The sequence below is a fragment of the Mustela nivalis genome, assembly GCF_964662115.1.
Source record: "Mustela nivalis genome assembly, chromosome: 1".
Classification (NCBI taxonomy): domain Eukaryota; kingdom Metazoa; phylum Chordata; class Mammalia; order Carnivora; family Mustelidae; genus Mustela; species Mustela nivalis.
In genome coordinates, this window is record NC_139020.1 from 197,183,793 (window position 1) to 197,204,350 (window position 20,558).

Below are 20,558 nucleotides of genomic sequence, written 5' to 3' on the forward strand. Positions count from 1 at the left end.
CCTCGTCCAGTCACAGGGCACTCTTTGGCAATTAAAGCCATAGGCAGCAGTAGGTTCATGCTGCAGGGATCCCTGCCTAGAGGAGCAGACAGGAGTGTAAGCAGATTTACTGAGGGTCATAGAGGGGCAGGGGACAAGAGAAGACCAAGAGCACGCTGCAGCCTGTTGGGAAAGACATTCAAGGCCAGGCCCGGGGCTTGGGCTTCCTGTGGGGCCGTGACAGCCAGGACAGGGCTGGGTAGTAGGGAGCAGCCCAGCTGGGTCAGTGTTGCTGATTTTCTAAGGCCACATCCACAGTGGAGGTTAGGAATGGGAGGGGCCCGGTCTGGGGAGGGAGGTGCTAGGGGCTGGACCAGGTAAGGCTGTGAGGAGGGAGGGCTGAGGGAAGGCTGAGGTTTCCAGTGGCGTCTGGATGGGTGGCTATGGGGGCAGGGCGTGAGTGTGTATTTGCCCACCTAGCTGTCTTTGCCGGGCTACCCACTCCACAAGGTGTGCACTGAGGAAGGTCCAGTCCTCATCCTCAACTCCTTCCTCTGGGCCTCTGGAGCTGGAGGTGACTCCACCGCCCCCCCCCCCCAGACCGGGGAGATACCCCTCCCTGTGGGGCCCTCAGGCTAGACAGAGACCCCTGTCCCACCCTGGACCAGCCCCTGTGCCCATACCTGGCTACCCAGTCCCCCCTGGTGCTGGTAGAGGGAGAACCTCTCTTTGGCAGACTCCTCGGCGGTGGGGCTGAGGGGCTTAGGGTCGGACAAGGACCGCTGCAGGGTCTTCATGGGGCGAGGCAGCGTCTGCTGGCGGAGAGCACTGTCAGCCGTGAAGTGCTTCTGGGGACTCACATGAGCCTTGTTCAGCCTCTCACTGGAAGCAAAGGAGGTGTCCAGGAGCCGGTGGGGGGACAAGGGTGAGACCGGTGAGTAGAGGACCTGGGGGGACTTGGGAGGCTGGCGGCTCACGAGCTGTGACAAGGACTCTGGGGGCAGCTGGGCCTGGTAGCCAATCTCCAGGGGATCCGGCTTCTTTTTTTCAAATCTGCCCAGGGGGCCTGGGGCGACAATCTGGATGCCGGGCAGGTAGGGGCTGATGGCGGTCGGCCCTACAAGCTGGGGCCCAGCCACACCCTGGGGCTGCCCCTCGGGCTCTGTCTGGCAGGCCAGGCTCTCCCCGCGCCCAGTCTTCTCCGGCGCCGAGATGTACCGTACGATCTCCACCTTGGGGTCGGTCGCGGCCGTGATGTGGATGGCCGGAGAGACCCTGGGCAGCTGGTCGGGCTCCGTCTGCACGGAGCAGTCACTGATGGTCTGGATGCCCACGCTGCTCATGGCCCTGGCGGTGGCAGCCGCAGGGGATGGCGAGGCAGCAGCATCATGCTTGCTGTCGGAGCCTGAGTCCGAGTGGCGGGAAAGTCGGGACCGCCGGCGGCGCACGGGCTGCTCCCACTCAGCGCTGTCCTCATCGTCCGTCTGCACGCTGCAGTCGGCGCTCCGCCGCGCCCGGCGCCGCCGGGTCAAGAGGTAGCGGCCCTCCCCCTCCTCGTCGTCCGTCTGCACACTGCTGTCCGCGATCCTCCTGACCGTGCAGGGCTCAGGGCCCGACTCCTGCTCGCAGGCATCCCGCAGGCGAGGCATAGAGTGCCGCTTCTTGATGCCGCCGCGGCCCGCCTCCCACGGCTCCTCAGTCTGCAGCGACATGTCCGAGGCGGAGCTGGGGAGGCCCCGATGCAGCCCGGGCCCCTCTGGCCCTGCCACGGCGATGAAGGCTGTGTGGCTCAGAGGCGGCCAGTACTGGCCATTCTGAGCCAGCTCCGGGGCCGCGGGGGGAGGCCCCCGGCCCGGTGCCTCGCAGGCGACGGGGAAGGGGGCCTTCTGCCGCTGCTTCTGCTCCTCTAGCTGCTGCTGCAGCTGCTGCTGCAGCTGCTGGATCTGCTCCAGCTGCAGGCGCTGCTGGGCCAGCTGCTCCCGCTGTAGCGCAAACTGAGCCTGCCGCTCCTCCTGTTGCTGCTGCAGCACGTGGTGCTTGATGGTCTGCAGCTCCTGCAGCTCCCGCTGCACCAGCAGCTGCTCTTCCTCGCGGTGCCGCTGCAGCTCCACGCGCTCCCGCTCCAGCTCCTCCTGCAGCCGCAGCTGCCGCAGCTTCTCCAACTCCACGCGCTCGCGCTCCAGCTGGAGTAGCTGCTCCTGCTGCTTCCGCTGCCGCTCTTCCTGCGCAGTGTCCTCCTTCTCCAGCCCGGGCCGGCTGGGGGCCCCAATGCCGCCCCCCAGAACAGCATCTCCGGGTGGCTTCTGGGTGGCCAGCGGGGCCGGAGCTGGGGCTGGGGCTGCAAGGGCCTCCTTGGCGGCGGCTGGGGTAGCCGTGGAAAGGGGCTCTTCCCGAGCCACCCCTGCAGGCAGCTCTGGCCTGGGTGTGCCCCCAGCCCCTGGGGCCTTGGCAGCCGCGGGTTTCCCCAGGTAGACAGGCCCCTCAGCAGGTGGAACACTGGAAGCAGCAGGGAATCTGCTTGGTGCGGGATATCGGTACACCCCGGTGGGCCCAAGAGGTATCCGGGGGGCGATCACAGGCATGCGTGTCAGGCTGGTGAGCGGCACGGCGGTGACTCCGCCAGACACGTAAGGCCTATACATGCCACGGCGCACCATGGGCCGCAGGACTGAGGCGGGCTGGGTGGTTATGGGCAGTGTTGCAGCAATTGGAGTGTTGATAGTTGAGTAGATCATGCCGTCGGCGGCACGCACGGTGGCTGTGGACGGCAGCAGCTGTCTGACTGCTGTTCCCTGGCCTACCGCAGGCCGATACTGGGCCAGGCTCCCAGGACTTGGGTGGCCCTCCGGGAAGGTGGGGTTCCCAAGAAGGCCGGGTCTGAGGGGAGCCAGACCCTGCGGGGCGCTGAGCCCAGGCCCGGGCTGGGGCTGATACTGCATGAGGTCAGGGCCACCGCCGCCACCACCGCCATGCCGCCCTCCATACTGGTCCATGGAGTTGAGGGCCGCACACATGCGGCTGATCTCGCGGGCAGTGGTGGCACTGTACTGGGCCAGGCTAGCCTCCTGGAAGCCAGCGGCATCTCCCCGTGGGCCATACCTGTGGTCTGAGTAGATGTTCGACACTGAACTGTAGCGGCGCATAGGAAGTGGGTGAGTCAGAACATCTGTGGGATGACGCAGGTCTGTGTATGAGCCGTACTGCAAGCCCTGCCCCAGGTAGCGTCCATCCACAAAGCCCAGGCTGTAGGAATGCTTCAGCGAGCTGAGGTCCACAGCGGAGTCTCGTCCGGGGCCTGGGAAGAGCTGCCCCATTCTGTGTGCATGGTAGTTGAGGCCCGCCTCAGCCAGATTGGTGTCAGACATGGAGGAGTAGAGCCTGCCATGGAGGCCCTGTGGGTAGGGCCTCTGCTCCTCATGGGACCCAGGCCCCGCTACCCCCTGTGCCCGGTAGGTGGGGGGCTCAGGAGGCTCTGGGTCCCGGGGACTGTAGAAGGGGCCGCCGCTCTGGCCAGGTGGGGCGATGTCAGCCACACTCTTCTCAGGGGCACTGGGGGTAGGGTGGAAGGTGCCTGTGCAGCTACTGCCAAAGGGGAACTTGTAGACCATGTCACAGCATGCCATCTGGCTCTCAGGCCTCATCCCAGTCAGATCCAGGGCACCTGCAGGCTCCTCGGGGAGCAGTGTGGTCACAGTGCCTGCCGCGCCCTCTCCCATCTGCACCACCACTGTGTGCGGCTTCCTGGCACCGGGCAGAGCGTGTGACCGCAGCTCTGCGGGGGCAGCCCGGTGGGGGTCAGTGCCAGGCTCTGGCATGGGACCTGACTTGAGGCCAACACTCTGGGCAGTGCCCATCTGAGTGATTAAAACGTCCCTTCTGGCCAGAGGTGCTACCTGGTTGGGCAGGTTATACCTGGCAAACTTGGCCTCCCTAGGTCTTCCACGGGGCCCGCCTCGGTATGGGGCCGTCTGGACAGCCTGTTCTACCTGCTTGACCTGGGCCAGACATACGGGGCTGCCCGCACCCTGGCCAAAGTCAAGCCGGCTCTGAAAGGGGTCTCCATAGACCACAGGCTGCTTTTGCTGAGCCATGAGCACAGATGAGGCCATGGTGATGCTCACGGTGGTGGAGGTGCTAAGGAAGGCATGGGTCTGCTCCTGAGCATTGAGGTTGATGACCAAAGGCTGCACGGCAGTTGATTGCCGTCCTGGGATTGGATCCAAGGCAAGCCCATACTTCCTTGCTTCCACGGCAAGAGAGGTCAGGTCCATGCCTTGGTCAGTAAGGATGATGGGCGTGGGCTTGACAGCTGTGCGGAGATCTACCACAGCACTGCCTGGAGGCCGGGGGCCTGGCTCCACCCTAGACGTCCCGGGGACAGACGAGATCCGGCACAAGGAGATGTTCTCAGCAGGGAGGGCACCCCAGCCATATACTGCCAAGGGCCCCTCCGTACCAGCACTGGGTGCCCGTGGGAAGCCGGGTGGCCCAGGTGGCTCTGGGGGCTGCTGGGACGCACTTGGAGGTGTCGTCTGGCTGTAGCTGTGGGCGGTGGGCTGGGTGTCGGTGGGTGAACAGACTGGGGAGGTGGAGGCACTGGCATGCACCATCCTGGTCTGGCTGGAGGCATCTGATGCCAAAGTGATGACCATAACGGGGGCCTCCTGAGAGGACTGCTGCCAGACCAGGCGAGGGGTGCTGGGTCGGTGTGGCGTTTGTGTGCCCTGAGCCACCATGGGTGCCGGACTTGGGGCCCCAGGGGTCCGAGGCATGTCTGAGGCGGGGGTCGGGCTTGGCGTCTGTGTAGAGAACTCGGCTGTGGCCCTTGGCCCCAGCTTGCCAGGGGAGAATGTGGGACTCTCTGAGGGAGAAGATGGAGAGAGAGGTGGGCTGGAGCCGGTGAAGTAGGAATAACCCCGGGAGGCCTTGTGGGGGCCGCCCTCCCCATCACTCACGCTCAGGGACTTGTCTCTGACAGCCCGTCCACTGATGGTGGGGCCGCTGAGGGCCTGGGGTAGCTCCTCAGTTTGGGACCCGTAGTTGGCAGTGGCTGGGCTCTGTCCATAGCTGTGGCCTACAGAAGATGGTGAAGGACTGCGCTCAGAGCCTGCTGGGGAGGTGGGAGTCATATAACCTCGTGGCAGGCCAGCTGGACAAGGAGCCATGGCCGAGGTGGCTGGGGCTCCAGGGCCCTGGGAGAAGGACACGCCTACCTCCTTAGAGGCAGAACTGGGGGACGCAGGGGAGCTGTGAAGCTTAAGGGGGTCCTGAGGCTCCTTTGCAAAATGCTGAGTCACACGGACATCAGGAATGACTCGGCCACCACCACTGTCTGAGGAGGTGGAGCCGGAGAAGGACACAGGGGCTGCGAGCTGGGTGGGGCTGGTGCCAGGGGTGAGCGGCCCACCATTTTGCTTCATCGGGTCCATGTATGCGCTGTCGGCATTCAGAAACTGCTTCTCCTTCTTCTTGTCCTCTGCAAAGGCCAGGTCCCGGGAGGAGGCCTGCCGCATGCGGGCAATGCTCTGCGATGTCTGCAGGATCTCCTCGTACACGGCTGCTCCCAGGCTGGCCGCGGGGCCCTCCGAGGCAGGCTGTGCCGCGCGGCCATAGTCTTGGTCAGGGGTGTCCTGGTACTCAAAGGTGCCCTGGCTCCGCGGGCCGCCAGGCTGGGAGGGGCCGCCGGCCACCTGCCCCTGTTGTCTCTGGAGCAGCTCCGCCTTGCGCATCATCTCCTCGTAGGCCTCTTCTGCGCTCTTGAGGGGCCGGCCAGAGCTGGGAGGGGCCGAGCTGCCTGCGGGCGCCTCCGTTGGTGAGTAGAGGGACATGAAGGTGGGCAGGTTGTACTCGCTGCCCGACTTGTAGAGCCGGGTGGGGCCGCCGTCCAGGGCTTCAGCCTCTGAGTCGAGGGAGGGGGAGGGCGAGTACTCGGAGCAGGAGGAGCGATGGAGCTCCTCCATCTCCGCCGCCTGCCTCAGCTCCTCCGTCGGGGAGGCGTCCTCGATGGGGGACAGGTTGCTCGGGGGAGTCTTGGAGCGCTCACGCCGCCGCTGGGCCCGCAGCTCCTCCTTGTCCCGCCGGGTCTTTCGCGCGGTGCTGCGGATGCGCTGCTGCTCCACCTCCCGCATCTTCTCCTGCTCCCGCAGGAGCTCCTCCTCCTCCCGCAGCTCCTCCTCCTCCGAGGAGTCCTCGATGGTGGGCAGCAGGGGCCCGTGGGAGCGATGCCGGGCCTTGCGCTGCTGCTTGGCTTCCTCCAGCCGCTGCCGGCGGCTGGGGCTGCTGTCGCTGTCCTCCTCCAGTGAGGACAGGGAGGTGGGAGAGGTGCCCGAAGTGTAGCTGGGCGTGGAGGCCGGCAGCGTGGAGGAGTGCTCCCCGCGGGAGCGGTCCTCGGGCGAGCCCGTCAGGCTCTCCATCTCCAGCTCGGGCTCCCGCTCCAAGCCGGGGTCGGGGCCCTGGCCCAGGTCCAGCTCGTGGGCGTAGCTGCCCGTGCTGTTGAGCTCGATGGTCTTGAAGCGGCGGAGCCCGCCCTGCAGAGCCGCAGTGCCATCCCCGGCCTCCGCTGGGCCTTCCTCAGAGAGCAGCTCCTCGTAGCCCGTCGTAGCGTTGTGCGGCAGCCGCCTCTTCGGCGGAGCCCCCTGGTCTTGGCTGGGCTCGGGCCGCGGCCTGGGGCCGCCCTTTTGGGCGGTGTGTTTGGCCGGGCCACGCCCAGAGGGGGCGGCGTCTTCCTCCTCCAGGTTGTCTTCCTCCGCGCTCATCTCCAGGATCTGCCGTCGCATGAACTCCTCGTCAGTCAGTTCTGCTGCCCGGGCTGGGGGCTGGGGTGGGAGAGGGGACAAGCCACCCTCACTGCTGTCCTCCACGTAGTCGTGTCTCAGCTGGCTGCCAAAGTCGTCTGAGGACTCGGCTGTGTCCGGCTGCTCCCTCTGGGGCCCCCACTCCAGGGAGTCTTCCTCCTCCTCCTCCAGGATTTCCTCCAGCTCTTCATCCGAGTCATAGGCCTCCGGCATGATGGACAAGGAGTGGGGCCTCCGCTTCTGCTCGCCACCACTGCTTCTGGGCGGCTTGCTCGGCTCGGCCCGGGGTGCTGGGCCCTGGGCCTCCAGTGAGGGCCGCATGCTGCTGCCCACCTTGTGGAGCTCGGAGGGGCTGGGCGGGCGAGGCCCCGTCACCCCTGCGCTGTCCAGCTGCTCCACCTCCTGCTGTACGACGCCTGTGATCTCGCTCTGGGAGCTGGAGACGCCATCCGAGGAGTAGCCTGTGTCACTGAGGCTCTGTGGGCTCCGAGACAGGTCCTGAGAGTACGGCTTGCCCGCCAGCTCCTGCAGCAGGGTGAGAAGCAGACTCTTGACTCACTGCAGCAGATAGCTCACTGGGGAAGCCCGGCCCTCTCTGTCCACCCGAGGAAGGGGCCCTCCAACTCCCTGGGCACCATGGCCCACCATCCTCCATGTGTCTGGCCTTGGGAACCCCAAGCAGTCGTCGGTTCTCAAAGAGCAACTTTATGAGGTTGAATGGTGCAAAACCCACCAGAGCATTCAACTATGTGTCAGACACAGGACTAGCCTAGAACTCACAGGCTCCAGGCCCAACAGGGTTTCATCCAGGCCTCCCTTACCTCCTCCATGGCCCCAAGGGGCCTGCACCAGGCCTACATCCCAGAGAACCAAGCCTTTCCCTAGACTAGACCACCTGAGAACCAGGGTCTCCAGGAAGTGAATGGGACTGACCTCTGACTCCCCAGCCTTGGGGGCTTCTGGAACGGCCTTGACAACGGGGGTGGCAGGTTCAGTCCTCCGGGGCACCGTCTTTCCTTTGGGAGTCCCAGGGGGCACGGTAGTCTCTGGAGGGGGTTTCGGCCCAGGCTCGGCTTTAGCTGGGATTCCTGTCTTCTTTTCCTGGGCACTGCTCAGGGTCTTGCCGGGTTCAGAAGCCCTGACAGGCTTGGCCTGGGGGCTGGCCTTGGTGGACAGGGGACTGGCCTTGGCAGGCGGGGGGCCCGATGGCTGGCCTGGTCCTTGTGGTCCTTTCTGCTTCGGAGGGGCTGCTCCCGTCGCCCGGAGAGGGGCCCCTGCGGGGGGCTGTTGGGAGGCGGGCAGGGGCAGGGGGGTCGGCTCCCCCAGGCTGCCCTCCAGCAGCCGCTTAGTTTGGCAGTTCAGACAGAGCCACTCGGTTTTCTGTAAGGACATGGAAAGGGAAGGGGTTGATGAAAATCACAAAGACCCTTAAGTACTCAAAGAATGTTTCTATGACTATTTCTGTAACCGTAAGCTAGAGAACATCTTCTAAAGCATGACCCCAAAGGCACAAGGAGAAAAAGACCCCACATGACAGACCTCACCATCCTTCAGAGTTCAAATGGTAAACCAAGAAGAGGGGTCCCTTCCTCACCCCCTAGAGAGCTTTCTCAGTTGGCCAGAAAAGGAGACCAGCCGGGGAGGAAAGGCTATAGGCAGCATGTGAGTCTGGGGAAGAGGGGGAGCTGGTGCACAGTCCAGCAGTCCAGAGACCCTGAAACCAGGAGTGGCCCCAGATCCCATCCTCCCCCATACCCTTCCCAAGTAAGGGCTGCAGACTCCTGGGGCCAGGGGAGGTTGTCTGGAAGAAGCCCTGCAGGAAGGATGGGGCTAAGTAAGTCCCTCTGCCCACACCCCCCCAAGCCCAAGTCTCCCTGTCCAAGGTCAGCAAAGACCCTCAAGTGGAAGCCTACTCCTGCCCACAGGGCTCAGGGTTAGTCCCCCGTTGGGGACTGTGTATGCCCACACTCAGGCCAGGGGCCCTGCTTCCTCCAGAGCTGTGTGGGGACCAAACCCTCAGCCATCCGTCCACCACCCTCAGGGTCATCCCCTCTGTCAGGCTCAGGGCTGGGGGCTGGAGAAGCAGCCAGGACAAAGACGGACACTGAGGTTGCTGGCAGGAAGCGTTTCTGGAGTCCACAGCCCCAAACAGGTCATCCAAGTGTGACACAGATATGAGTGGTAAAGTTCCTAGAACGCCAGAAATGCAGTCTGATTCCCCCAGCTCCAGCTGTCTGCACAGGGGTGAGGTCTGAGCGTCCCAAGCCCTAAGGGGGTGATTTCTGTAGCCAGTCAGAGGCTGATAGGGCCATGTCTCCAGAAACTTCCTCCAGAGTCAGGACTCCTTCTTGCCAAGACCGGAGGCCCTGTCATGGCCCAGAAAGAGGTGAGGAAGGAGAGAGAGTAACCACATGCCTGTGCCTGCTCTTGCCCTAGAGGAGGGAGCAGAGACGTGGAGGCTCTGACCTTCCTGCTGGTGCTCATCCCACATGGCCAGACACTTAGGCTCCCACCAGCAGCATGGCCACTAGGCTGGGCCATTAAGGAGAACCACAAGATACAGAGCCACGGGATCACAGAGCCAGGAGACAGGGCAGGGAGGTGGCCCTTGACCCTCGCCAGCCCAAAGTGGGCAAGCAGCCTCAGTACCCTGACCTCACACACTGCCCCGAGCCCATGTCAGATCCTAGCCCAGCTGGCAGATCCTTGGAAGCATGGTGCCCCCCGAGTGCCTGCCCTCAGCCTGCATCCTCAGGCCACTGTGGCAGAGGCCACGTCAATCATTCTTCCCTAGTTTCCTGCCCACAGGGCTACATATCATATCTCTGGCCTGGGCCCCAGCAGAGGCCAGGCCACGCAGGTGGGAGGCCCCTGGTGTGTGTTGAGAGATAGGCCTGCTCCATGGCCTTGTTGCTCTGGGCCTTGAGATCGTTCCCTGGATTGGAGCTGCAACTCTGCCCTGAAGCCCCATCCCCTGCATGGGTCCTGAGCAGAGAGACCCAGCGATGGAAGGTGACCCTTCACAAGTCCTACGTGTACTCACCCTGTTCTCTGCAGGGCCGGCCTTCACCCCACTACTGACCCCTGGGCACCTTATCTGATCCTCTCTGTACCCTGACACAAACCCCTAGGAAGCAATGGGTGCTGGAATCACTTGGCTTGGTCACCCCTAGGGGTGTCTGGGGAGAATCCTACACAGGCTGAGCCCAGGCCCTGAGAGAGACAGGGCACGGAAAAGCACAGAGCCTGAGCCTGGAAATTCTGCCCATGTGCCTCTGACATCCGCTGGGGACACAGTGGAAATCCCCTTGGATCAAAGGACTGTGAGAGGACAGAGAGACCCTGGCAAGGTAAGAGGGGTATAGGCAGAGGCCAAGCGAATTCTGGAAATGAGAAAAGCCCCAGGATCAGCAAGGTGGGGTTAGGATCTGGGCCAGACCTGGGGAAATGGGTGCGGCCTATGGCAACACTGTCCTGATTCCACTCTGGGTCCCTGCACAAGGCCATTCCAGGCTAGGCCTCTCGAGATTGGGTCATCTGCCCTGGCTCACCCTGGTGGCTTTGCAACCTCTGCCCCCTACTGGCCTGCAGACCCCGCCCCAGATGCAACAGTCCCCAGTGAGGCAAGGGCACCTTGGAAGGATGGTCTGAACAGAGGAGACAGACCTCACGCCAGGGGCTCAGAGCACAGCCTGCTCACCTAAGCCCAGAGGCACAGCCCTCAGCAGAGCACGGCCTTTGTGGTCACACGCTCCCCAGGGTTTTGTTCTTTCCCATGCTATTCACGGAGGCCGCCAGCCTACAGGAGGGGCTGCCCAGTTGGCCCTGTTGCTCCTGGCTCTGCTGTAGCAGTCAGCCGGGAAGGGAGGGAAGGCACGCAGGGGGAGGCATGGGAGGTAAGGGCTAAAAATAAACACCCGACCTGACTGCTGGAGGCCCTGCAGCAGCTCTCTGGGTGCAGAGCGCTGGGGACTGGAGGGGCCTGAGGAGCCCTGGCCCCAGACTTGAGTCTTCCGGGGAATGGGGATGGGGTAAGAGGTAGGCCATGGGGAGGCTCTGTGCCTTGGAACAGAGGTCCTGATTTCTTTTCTCACTCCGCTCTCATCTCTGCCCCCTACAGCATACCCGCCCCGCTCCGCCCTACCCATTCATTCCATTATTCCACTCATTCATTTGTTCATTCACTCTCCCCTTTAGGGTCTATCCCCTCATTCATTCGTTCACTTGCACACCTTCTCCTATACTCTTCTGTCCCAGCGCCACCCAGCTCCAGCCTTCAGGGAGCTGCTGCCTGCTTCTCCTTTGCCTGTCCCCCTTGGCAAGTGGGCAGGGGATGACCCGGGTCCTGGGAATGAACAGTGGGAGGCTTGATGGCCACTAACCCCTTGTCTCCCTCTGCCCAGTTCCTTTCTGGGGGCAGGAAGGTAGCCCCCAGGGTAATCACCACTTCATGGTGGGAGGTGGGGTCAGGGTGAGGAAGGGGAAGCAAGTTGTCTGAGAGTTCGTGGCATACCCCACAGGCCGACGAGCCTGCTGTCTTCCAGGACCACTGGCTACTGTGCCTCAAGGGCCAGTGTTGCCTGGTGAGGCGGCAGTGGACATTGGGCACCCTCCTTGCACCTGCTGCCATGGTCTGAATGACCCCACAGGACACAATCTGGGTATGTGGAGCTGGCCCATGTCAGTCTGATTACAGTGACACCCCCCCGCCCAGACGGCTGCGGGGCCCAGCGTATCCCCATCCCCAGTCTCACTGCCAGACAACAGGCAGCAGGCAGCAGGCAAGAAACCCAGAGAAGGGGTACCCAGACGTAAAGAGCCCAAGACTCAGCCTCCGGACTACGGGCATGACCATCCCCAGTGCTACTGTTCTCCTGATGCTGCTACCCCGCCCCTCCCTGTGTCCGGACAAGCTTAAGCTTCTCCTATCTGGGCCTCTCCTCCAAGAAGAGGAACCCTCCCGGACATCTCTAGGGGGCGCCTTCCTGGCAGGGCTGTGCTCTCCTCGTGTCCATTCCCATGGGGCCTCCCTCATGAGACCAGGGTCTTGCACTGGCCACAGGGTTGATTCACACCCAGAGGGTTGGGGGCCGACGGGGACTCCTTCCCTGCACGTAGACTGTCTTCAGGACACTCTGGTTCCAATTTCCTGACTGTGTGCTCAGCCTTGCCTAAGTATGTGAAGTATGGTGTCTCCACTGGTTCTCCCAGAAACCTCCATGCCATGGGGAGGAGATAGGCCTCCTGAGATCACAGTTCCCGGAGGCAGCTGCTGGCCTCTCGCCTGACACCCTCGCCTCAGCCCTGCCTCACGTGAGCCCAGGCCAGCCCTGCTTATCACAGGCGCCAGGCCCTTTGCCCAGGGAGGCCCAACTTCTCAAGGGCATGGCTGGTATTTTGGCAATTATAGTAAGATCAGAAACCGGTGGTGTTACTATAACATTTCCAATTCCACTAATTTCTTCACAAACTCTATTTTTAACTGAAAGCCAATTAAAAATTAAGCCAGAGGGTACTATTATCCTTCAGAAAGATAAATAGGTAAAAAATTTGGAATCAACAACTCTTAATTATGAAATGACTCACTAAATAGCACTATGGTTAGTTTTTTTTCCCCCAGAGGAAATTTCAGAGGGAAAAGGGATCTAGTTCGACTGCTTCCTTCGTTGTGTGGTCTGGACTTCCTGTCTAGAAAGAAGGTAAAAGGTTTTACAGCTCCGAGATGTTGAAGAAAATTCCCAACATGACAGCCCGGAGAGTCGGCTCTGGTCTCGGGTGGAGCCAGAGCCAGTCTCATAGGCCGGTGGGGAGCTGGTTGTGGGGCTTCCCTGGTCCATCCCTCCTTCAAGCTCGGGGCCTACATGCAGACACCAGTCCCTCTGCCTCACACTCAGCCCAGAGACAGCACAGTCATCCCAAGCCTGGCAGGCCAGCCTCCGTGAGCCAGGTGTGGGAGACATAGCCAGGGCAGACCCACCCCTACCTGCTGGCCTGCCACCTCACTCCCAAGGCTCAATGTGTCCAGGACACCTGCTGAGAAATCAGGAGCCTCTAACCAAAAACACACAATGTAGGTCATAGGGAGGCACACAACTTCTCTGAATGTCAAGTGGCCATTTGCTGAGGGGAGATCAAAGACGGCCCGTGGCCTTGTTATAGTGAAGAAAAGCAACAATGCTGGTGGGAACCCTGGGAGGCAGGCATCGTGGCTGCCCACCCATCCCTTCCCCAGGAGTCCCCTGGAGAGCAGCATTAACAAGCAGGGCCATGGGGCGCCTGCACAGCTCAGGTGGTGATGTGTCTGACTCTTGGTCTCAGCTCAGGTCACAATCTCAAGGTCATGAGTTCAAGCCCTGCATTGGGCTCCACACTGGGCATGGAGCCTACTAAACAAAAAACAAAAAACAAAAAACAAAAAAAAAAAAAAAGAAAGAAAAGAAAACCAAGCAGAGCCATGAGGAGAAAGGAGTCAGAGAAGCTGGGCTACCCTGACTGTTTGGAGCAAAAGGCAAGAAAGCAGTGGCCTTGCGGTGGGGAGAAGCTAGGACCAGAACCCCCAGCACCTCCCCTGTCAGGCTCATGGAACCTATCAGATGCTTCGGGGGGGCAAGGGTGGTTCTGGCCAAGGAGGTGGCAGTGGCACAGGACATGGAGACAGCAAAACACGCACGACACTTTTCCTCAACATCTCGGAGCCGTAAAACCTTTTACCTTCTTTCTAGACAGGGAATCTAGAGCGCACAAAGAAGAAAGCAGTAGAACTAGATCCCTTTTCCCTCTGAAATTTCCCCTGGAAAAATAACCTGGGGCAGGGGGCGACATGGGCTATCAAGAAGGAGAAGCTCCAGAGTCCGGGAAGGGGACACCCAAGCAGCTGGTGAGCGGCTCGGATCAGAAGCCAGGTGCTCACCCGGAGTCAGCCTGTGACTGAGACATGCTCAGGCACAACCAGCTCTCCCCCTGGCCTGGCCCAGGGGCTGCTGAAAGGAGCTGTCAGGAATGTTACACTCCTGGGCAGAGGCAGTTTCCCCCTTTCCTCTGTGCACGTCCTGCTGCATGAGGACATGTGGGCCAGGAGGTCTCTCTGGGATAAGGGGACTCACAGTCCCTTAGCATCTGGGTGCGCCAGGGTGCCCAGCATCAGGTGGCAGTGCTATGTGCCTTGCAATCTCCAGATGGGAGCTCCTCTGGCTCCCCTGGGTGGCCCCTGGGTGCCGCCTCCCCACCCCAGCTAGCCAGGCCAGCTGTCCTCCAGTGAGCTATTGGATCTAGGGCTTAAAGCGTGGTAGTATGGGGCCCGGAGGGCCACATGGTCATCATCTGAGGAGGTCACTTGTCTTCATTAGAGTTGCTTCTTTCTGCGTGTTGGGAAATATGGCCTATGACAGTCAAAGCAGTCTTCCCTATCACCATGGGTTGCTCCAGTGGAAGCCTGACCCAAAGCAAGTCAGAACAAGCTGCCAAGGCTCTCCTGCCCCACCATGGACCACACATGCCTCAGCCTAGGAGCGCAAGGGCACAGGCGGCTGCCTACATGCAGGAAGAAAGGCTTTGGCTTGACCATCTCCTGAGGGGACACAGTTGGGGATGCAGCCACCTGTCAAGATGAGCCAATCGCTCATCTTGTCCCCATAGGGCAGAGTGAGTGAGGGGAGGAAAAGCAGCAGCCTCCATGTCCAGGCTTGTCCAGCTCTGCCCAGGAACCTCTGTACCATCTGAGCCAGCTAGGCTGGGCTCAAAGCTTTGAGAGAACACTGGGCCTCCTGTTCTTGTCCATCCAGCTCTACACAGTGCCCAGAGCCCTTCCTGGGACCAAGGACTGGAGGAAGACAGGCCCCAGCCTCAGAACTCCCTCAAACTTCCCTATGGGTAAGAAGAACGTCTCTGAGCATCCCCACAAGCAGCGCCAGGGAGAACCAGGCCCAGCCAAAGTATGTGGCCCAAATACGATGGCTTTGACAAGCAGACACCAACATCTGGGACCTCAGAAGAGGCGATGGAGGGCGGATCCCTCCTGGCTGGGCTGGAGCCAAGGCAACGGGGCACAGCCCTCTGCCTAACAGCCCTTCAGTGCCCTGGGCGGGTCACAGACTGAGGGCAGGACGGGACCTCAGGCTCTTCCCACTTGAGCAGGGGAAATTAGCATCTTTCATCAGGCCAAGCCCATGAGAGCTGGGAATGGAGCGACCACTTCACGGCCTCCCAAGCCTGTTGACCCCTGGGATGGGCCCCAGGACACTGGTCAGCTGGCCAGAAGCAGCAAGCACCCTTCCCCCGTTCCCTGAGCCAGTCAGTTTTCTGAGTGGAACAACAAACCGGGGCAGGGACAGAAAAGGGAGCATACGCCCCCTGTGGCCATGTCAGGACAGCCTTGCAGTGGCTGAAGACCCAGTTCTCAACAGCCCTCTCTGGCTCCCAGGCCTCCCGTGCCCCCCATCACTCCAGGTCCTGGCCCCTCACCAAGGCCTAAGGGCACACGTTTGGTCCCGCTGTCTTACCTCTACCAGGTGGGGCGTTGGGTTGAAGCCACACAGGTTGCACACCTGGAGCTTGCAGGTGGTACAGGTGTTGTAGTTGGCTGGGCCCTTGCTGCCCACGTTGAGCTCAGCTTGGCACAGTGGGCAGGTGGCCCTTTCCTTCGGCGTGGTCTTTGGCTTGGCAGTAGCCTTGGTGGCCGCCTGGTGTTCCGCTCTGCCATGTTTTGGACTGGTTGTTCCCCCAGTTCTTGCCAGGGCTGCAGGCCCTGGCCCAGGACCTGTTCTAGCTCCAGGCTCAGTTTTGGCTCCAGGTGCTGGCCCAGGCCCAGGCCCTGAGCCTGGGGGTCTCGGGCCAGCCTCCTTGCTGGCATCACTGAAGACGATCTTGGGTGGCCCTTTGCTGGGGGCAGCCTGGCCCTGGGGTTCAGCCTCAGGCTGCACAGACATGAGGGTACTTGCCTGGGTCAGCAGGGACGCGCCGAGGCCAAAGAGCTTCCCAGTGAGGCCCTCCTGGGTCTGCTCAGCAGCACCAGGCCCCGAGGGTACTGTGGTGGCACTTTTGGCCAGGGCCTCTCCTGCCGGTGGCCTGGGCTCTGCTGTTGAAGGCTTGACGGGAAAAGGGGGCTGAGGAGACGCCCTCCCCACCTCCGGAGGGGCAGCTGCTTGGGCAGGCCCCGGCACTGAGGTGGCCCTGGCTGTCTCAGCCTGGCGGGGGCCAGGCTGTGGTCCACCTGGGCCCTGCGATCTCTCTTGCTCTGGCTTCCCCAGGGGCTGTTTGGCTGGGGACTGGGCAGGAGAGAGGGCTGGGGAGTGCAGCTGCTGCTGGCTCTTGGAGCGAGGCGCCGTGGTCATGTCCATCCCCAGAGCCCGCTGCATCTGGCAGTTCAGACAGAGCCACTCCTTCACCTGAGGAGGAAGCATCAGGGTCAACAGGGTGGTCAGGACTGGTGGTACCCACAGCTTAGATCCCACAGCAGCCAGGACCAGCTCCAAGCACAGGCAGGAGCGACAAGGCCAGCTCAGATGTTTCTGGGCCAAAGGGACCGAGGGCACGGCCCCCACCCCTGGGAGCTGCCAGGTGCCTGGAGCAGAACACGGGCAGTCCCACACTCCCCACCCCCCAAACACCAATCTGCTGCCTGCCGGATCCCCCTGTGCAGGGGTCTCCCCCACTGCCTGCAGGCTGTACGTCTGATCTGTGTACATCATTCCATCCCCACGGCCTTCCCCACCAATGATATCCCCCAAAGCCTCCAATTGGTCTCTCTCCTTCCCCTGTTGCCCTCTTTGGGCCATGTCCACACAGCAGTCAGCCTAATCTTTTAAAACATAAACCAGGATGGAAAGGAGGGCCTTAGTACAGTGCCTGGAAGGCAATCGATGTTCAATTAAAAACCTGCAGGATGAATAGAGAAATGAAGAGTAACAGGAGGGAGAGGGAGGCACAGAAAATAAATGAAACCATGGCCCCTGTCCTAGAGGAGCTTGGAGCATTGCAGAAAGTACAAGACGGATGTGGACAATCTGGAAAGCAAAGTAAGGCCATGTCAGTGATGATGTAAATAGAATGAAAAAGACTTTTTTTTTTTTCCTTAAGCAAGACACATTTTTTAAGAAAATGGGATAATCTGTGCCTCTAGAACAAACAAGCATGTGTTGCTATTCCTGTGAGGGACACGGACTTTCCTCTCTGCATCCACGCCTTGCCGAGTAAAGTGAGTGCGAGACTTGGCTTGGGCCAATCACCACTTTCAGCAAGGACTTCGGGCCTGGCTGTGTGACCCTGAAAACAGGACTGATCCATGTTACTTGGTAAATGAACACCAGGGGAGAGGGAGTCTTTTTGCCTTTGGGATTATTCAGAGAACATGGGTGTAGGTCAGTCAATAGCCTTCTTTCCCAGCATCTGGGGAGATGCTAAGGATGACATCAATAGACTCAGAAGTAGAAATGAGGGGCGCCTGGGTGGCTCAGTGGGTTGGGGCCTCTGCTTTTGGCTTAGGTCATGGTCCCAGGGTCCTGGGATTGAGCCCCGAATTGGGTTATCTGCTCAGGGGGAGCCTGCTTCCTCCTCTCTCTCTGCTTGCCTCTCTGCCTACTTGTGATCTCTGTCAAATAAATAAATAAAATCTTAAAAAAAAAAAAAAAGAAGAAGAAGAAGTGGAGACAAGGTTAGGAGAAGGGGGGCAGATCTGATGACTTTATTTCATTCCCTGGCTTCAGCTATGCCTTAAGTCTAGCCCTGGACTTACAGTTACATGAACCAACGATATTTTTTTTCTGCCAAAAGAAATCTACGTATGGATCAGAGCATATCACTTAGGGGCTCAAATCCCTTAGTGGAGTCCCACCATGCCTGTCATGGGAAATCCCATGGCCCACGCCCCAGCCCATCCCTCTCTCCGGCCTCCTTCCCTACCACCCCTGCTTAGCAGTCTCACCCCAGAGACCCTGGGCCTCCTGCTCGGCCCAGGAGTCCTCTAAGCTCAGAGTTTTCTCTGTCCCCAGGCTGGCTAGCTGCACAGACCTCAGGTCTCCCCCTCAGGGCCCTCTCTGGCAACGCAATGGGACAGACCACCCAGGCACACTGTAGCTAATCACCCAGTTTACTCTCGTCACAGTGCTCGTTCTTTCCCGAAGTATCTACTGCTGTGTTTCTCTGGGTGGTCTCCTGTCGCCCCACCCAGCTCGTGAGCACGCATTGAGGTGCTCTCAGGACAGTGTGTGTGGCACAGAGCAGGGCTCATTCCAGAGAGGCTTGTAGTGGGATCAATGCCAACACCCTATTAATAGGGGGCACAGTTCCCACGAAGCCCAAGCTGTGAGATTGGAGATTCAGGGCCCCCGTGAGGAGGCTCCTCCTTTTCAACCAGACCTGAGGCCCAAGGCCAAGGTTGCCCCATCTTCACTTGTAACCAGAGCCTTCAAAAGCACTGGGGGGCGGGGCGGGAGGGGGCGGGGGGCAGTCACTAGGGAAAGGTCCCATCTGGTTCCTGAGCAAAAAGCCGCTTCTGTCCAGCCTCAGGGGTGCCTGCTGTCCTGCTCTCCGCCTTGAGGCCACAGGGCCACGCAGCTGCTGCTTTGGCTGATTTGGCAGTGGGGGAGCCCGGCCCTGGCTATCTTGCCCCGCCAGTGCAAGAATGGCCACGGAGACGGGGAGAACACCACAGTCTGGCGAGCATTCTCTCATGCCCAGCACCACACATGGCCCGTTTACAGGCAGCCTTGCCTTTGGTCTTCACAGTAGAGAAAATCAAGGTCTGATACAATTTAACCACATGCTCTTGTGGGTAACGCGCAAGGAAGCGGTGTTGTGGGTGAAATGAGCCCGGCCAGCCTGGCCCAGCTCCTGAGCCACAGCCTGGTGCCTTCTGCCTTCCTGCTTCTCCCAAAGACCAGCAGCCTCATGCAGGTCAAGACATGGGGTAGAAGTCCCCACTGCAAAACACTGGCCGAGCCCTCCAAGACCAACCCCAGTTCCAGAAACACTAAGAAGAGTGATGCCTCAGAAACTGGGATACGAGGGCACCTGGGTGGCTCAGTGGGTTAGGCCACTGCCTTCGGCTCAGGTCATGATCTCAGGGTCCTGGGATCGAGTCCCGCATCGGGCTCACTGCTTGGCGGGGAGCCTGCTTCCTCCTCTCTCTCTCTCTGCCTGCCTCTCTGCCTACTTGTGATCTCTCTCTGTCAAATAAATAAATAAATAATCTTTAAAAAAAAAAAAAAAAGAAAGAAAGAAACTGGGATACGAAGCCATCTGCCCCCGCTGGAAACTGTCAACTCACCTAGATGTCTTTGGAGACCCAAGGCAGCTCTGTGCACATTTGGACAGAGAAAGCCTCAGAGGAAATAATTTGCATCCCGCTTGGCTAGGGAGGCCTCACTCCCATCAAAGTGGGAGCTCCCAGGGGCAAGCTATTTCCACTCACCCTCAGAGGGAGCCTTGGAGGGGATTACCCTCCTGAGGGGAGGCCCAGGCACTGCCCCCAGGGCAGCAGCCAGACTCAGTTCCTGTAGTGGGTGCCCAGGTACAACCTAGGCTCTGTAACTCTCGTGCACCTGCACAGCACACTCTGGGACTTTCTGAGAAGAGGGATCTGGAAGGTAAAGCTCCTTATCCTGGGACTTCAGAGTGACCCTCCTTCAGGTCCTGGACAGGGTTGAATAAGGGCATGGACTGAAGCTCCTGCACTCACCACCAGAACCTTCCCTTACCCAGCCTCCGTCACCCAGGCTGTCACAGGCACTCACCTAAAATAGAACCTCTCCAAGAAACAGCTAAAACGCCCCTCGGTGACTCATAGCCCAGATGGGCACAGCTATTTCTATCCAGCCTCTTCTAGACGGTGAGGAGCCTTGACCACACCCTTGCCGGGCCCCACCCATGCTCAGGCCCTGCAGACAGGCCCCGCAAGGCACCCCGTGGGGAAGGCCTCCCAAGGAGGACACTGGGAGAGGAGCTCTCTGAACCCAGCAAAACTTCCATTGGCCTCCCTCACAGATTGTCGGGAGCTGGATCTGAGGAGCTCAGCCTCAGCCTCTTCCTCCCCACACCTGCCAGCCCACTTGTCCACCTCAGCTGGGCATACACGGCCAGGCCCGTGGCACACTCCTCAGCCCTGGGACCAGCAGCAGTGAGAGCCTTCTTCATCTGTACCAGCATCTGTGGCTACTTGGCACCCTCCCATCCAGCTGCCCACCAGAATCACGGAAACGGCCTTCTACTAGCGTGACAGGAAATCTCTCTTAGAGTCTTGCTGTCTAGTCCCTCCATGGGCCTGACCTGGCAGGGCCAGGAGATGAGCAGGCCACCAGTCACAGAACTTGTGTTCCAAGAGCCAGAGGTAAGCCAAGGGGACTTCCCAGGGCTACCCTAAGGTGAATGGCCCTGCCAGACACTAGCTTCTGTCAGGTTAACCCTTCTTGCCAGCAAGGAAGCTCATCCTGCCATCTCAGAGGTATGGACACCTGCACACCCCAACCTGGTCAGGGCCTGACCAGCAGTAGGGACAGGAGGCTCGTTGTGGTGTGCAGGGTATGAGCTGCTTTGGAACTGGGAGAAGCAGATGCTACAGGAAAGTGACTTCCCACAGATAGCTGCTGCCTGCCCAGCCAGGAGCCTGCTAGGAATTCAAAAAGGCAGGGCCTCCTGGGCTCTGGCTCTGAAGGGACTTTCATCCCAAGAAGAGCCTTTCTTAGATGTTGTTCCCTTACTCAAACTGTTCAGTGGATGGAAGGGCGGCCAAGGTGGCACGGCCCACCCAGGATCTAGAGGCCTGGGGACCAGGCTGAGGGCTCTGAACCACAG

The 20,558-nt window shown here is 60.5% G+C and overlaps 1 protein-coding gene across 2 annotated transcripts in view; it reads right to left on the bottom strand.

The window, feature by feature from the left end:
* The window catches only part of BSN (bassoon presynaptic cytomatrix protein), a 94,827-nt gene that overhangs the window by 13,208 nt on the left and 61,061 nt on the right, over window positions 1–20,558 (bottom strand). For both annotated transcript variants that reach the window (XR_014304018.1, XM_082703138.1), the window contains exons 3-5: window positions 15,272–16,156; window positions 7,707–8,153; window positions 663–7,298 (exon numbers count right to left, since the gene is read on the bottom strand). Coding sequence is in view for 1 of the 2 variants with exons in the window: in XM_082703138.1 (XP_082559264.1) it covers window positions 663–7,298; window positions 7,707–8,153; window positions 15,272–16,156 (7,968 nt within the window). In the remaining variant the exon portion in view is untranslated. The remainder of the gene's footprint in view (window positions 1–662; window positions 7,299–7,706; window positions 8,154–15,271; window positions 16,157–20,558) is intronic.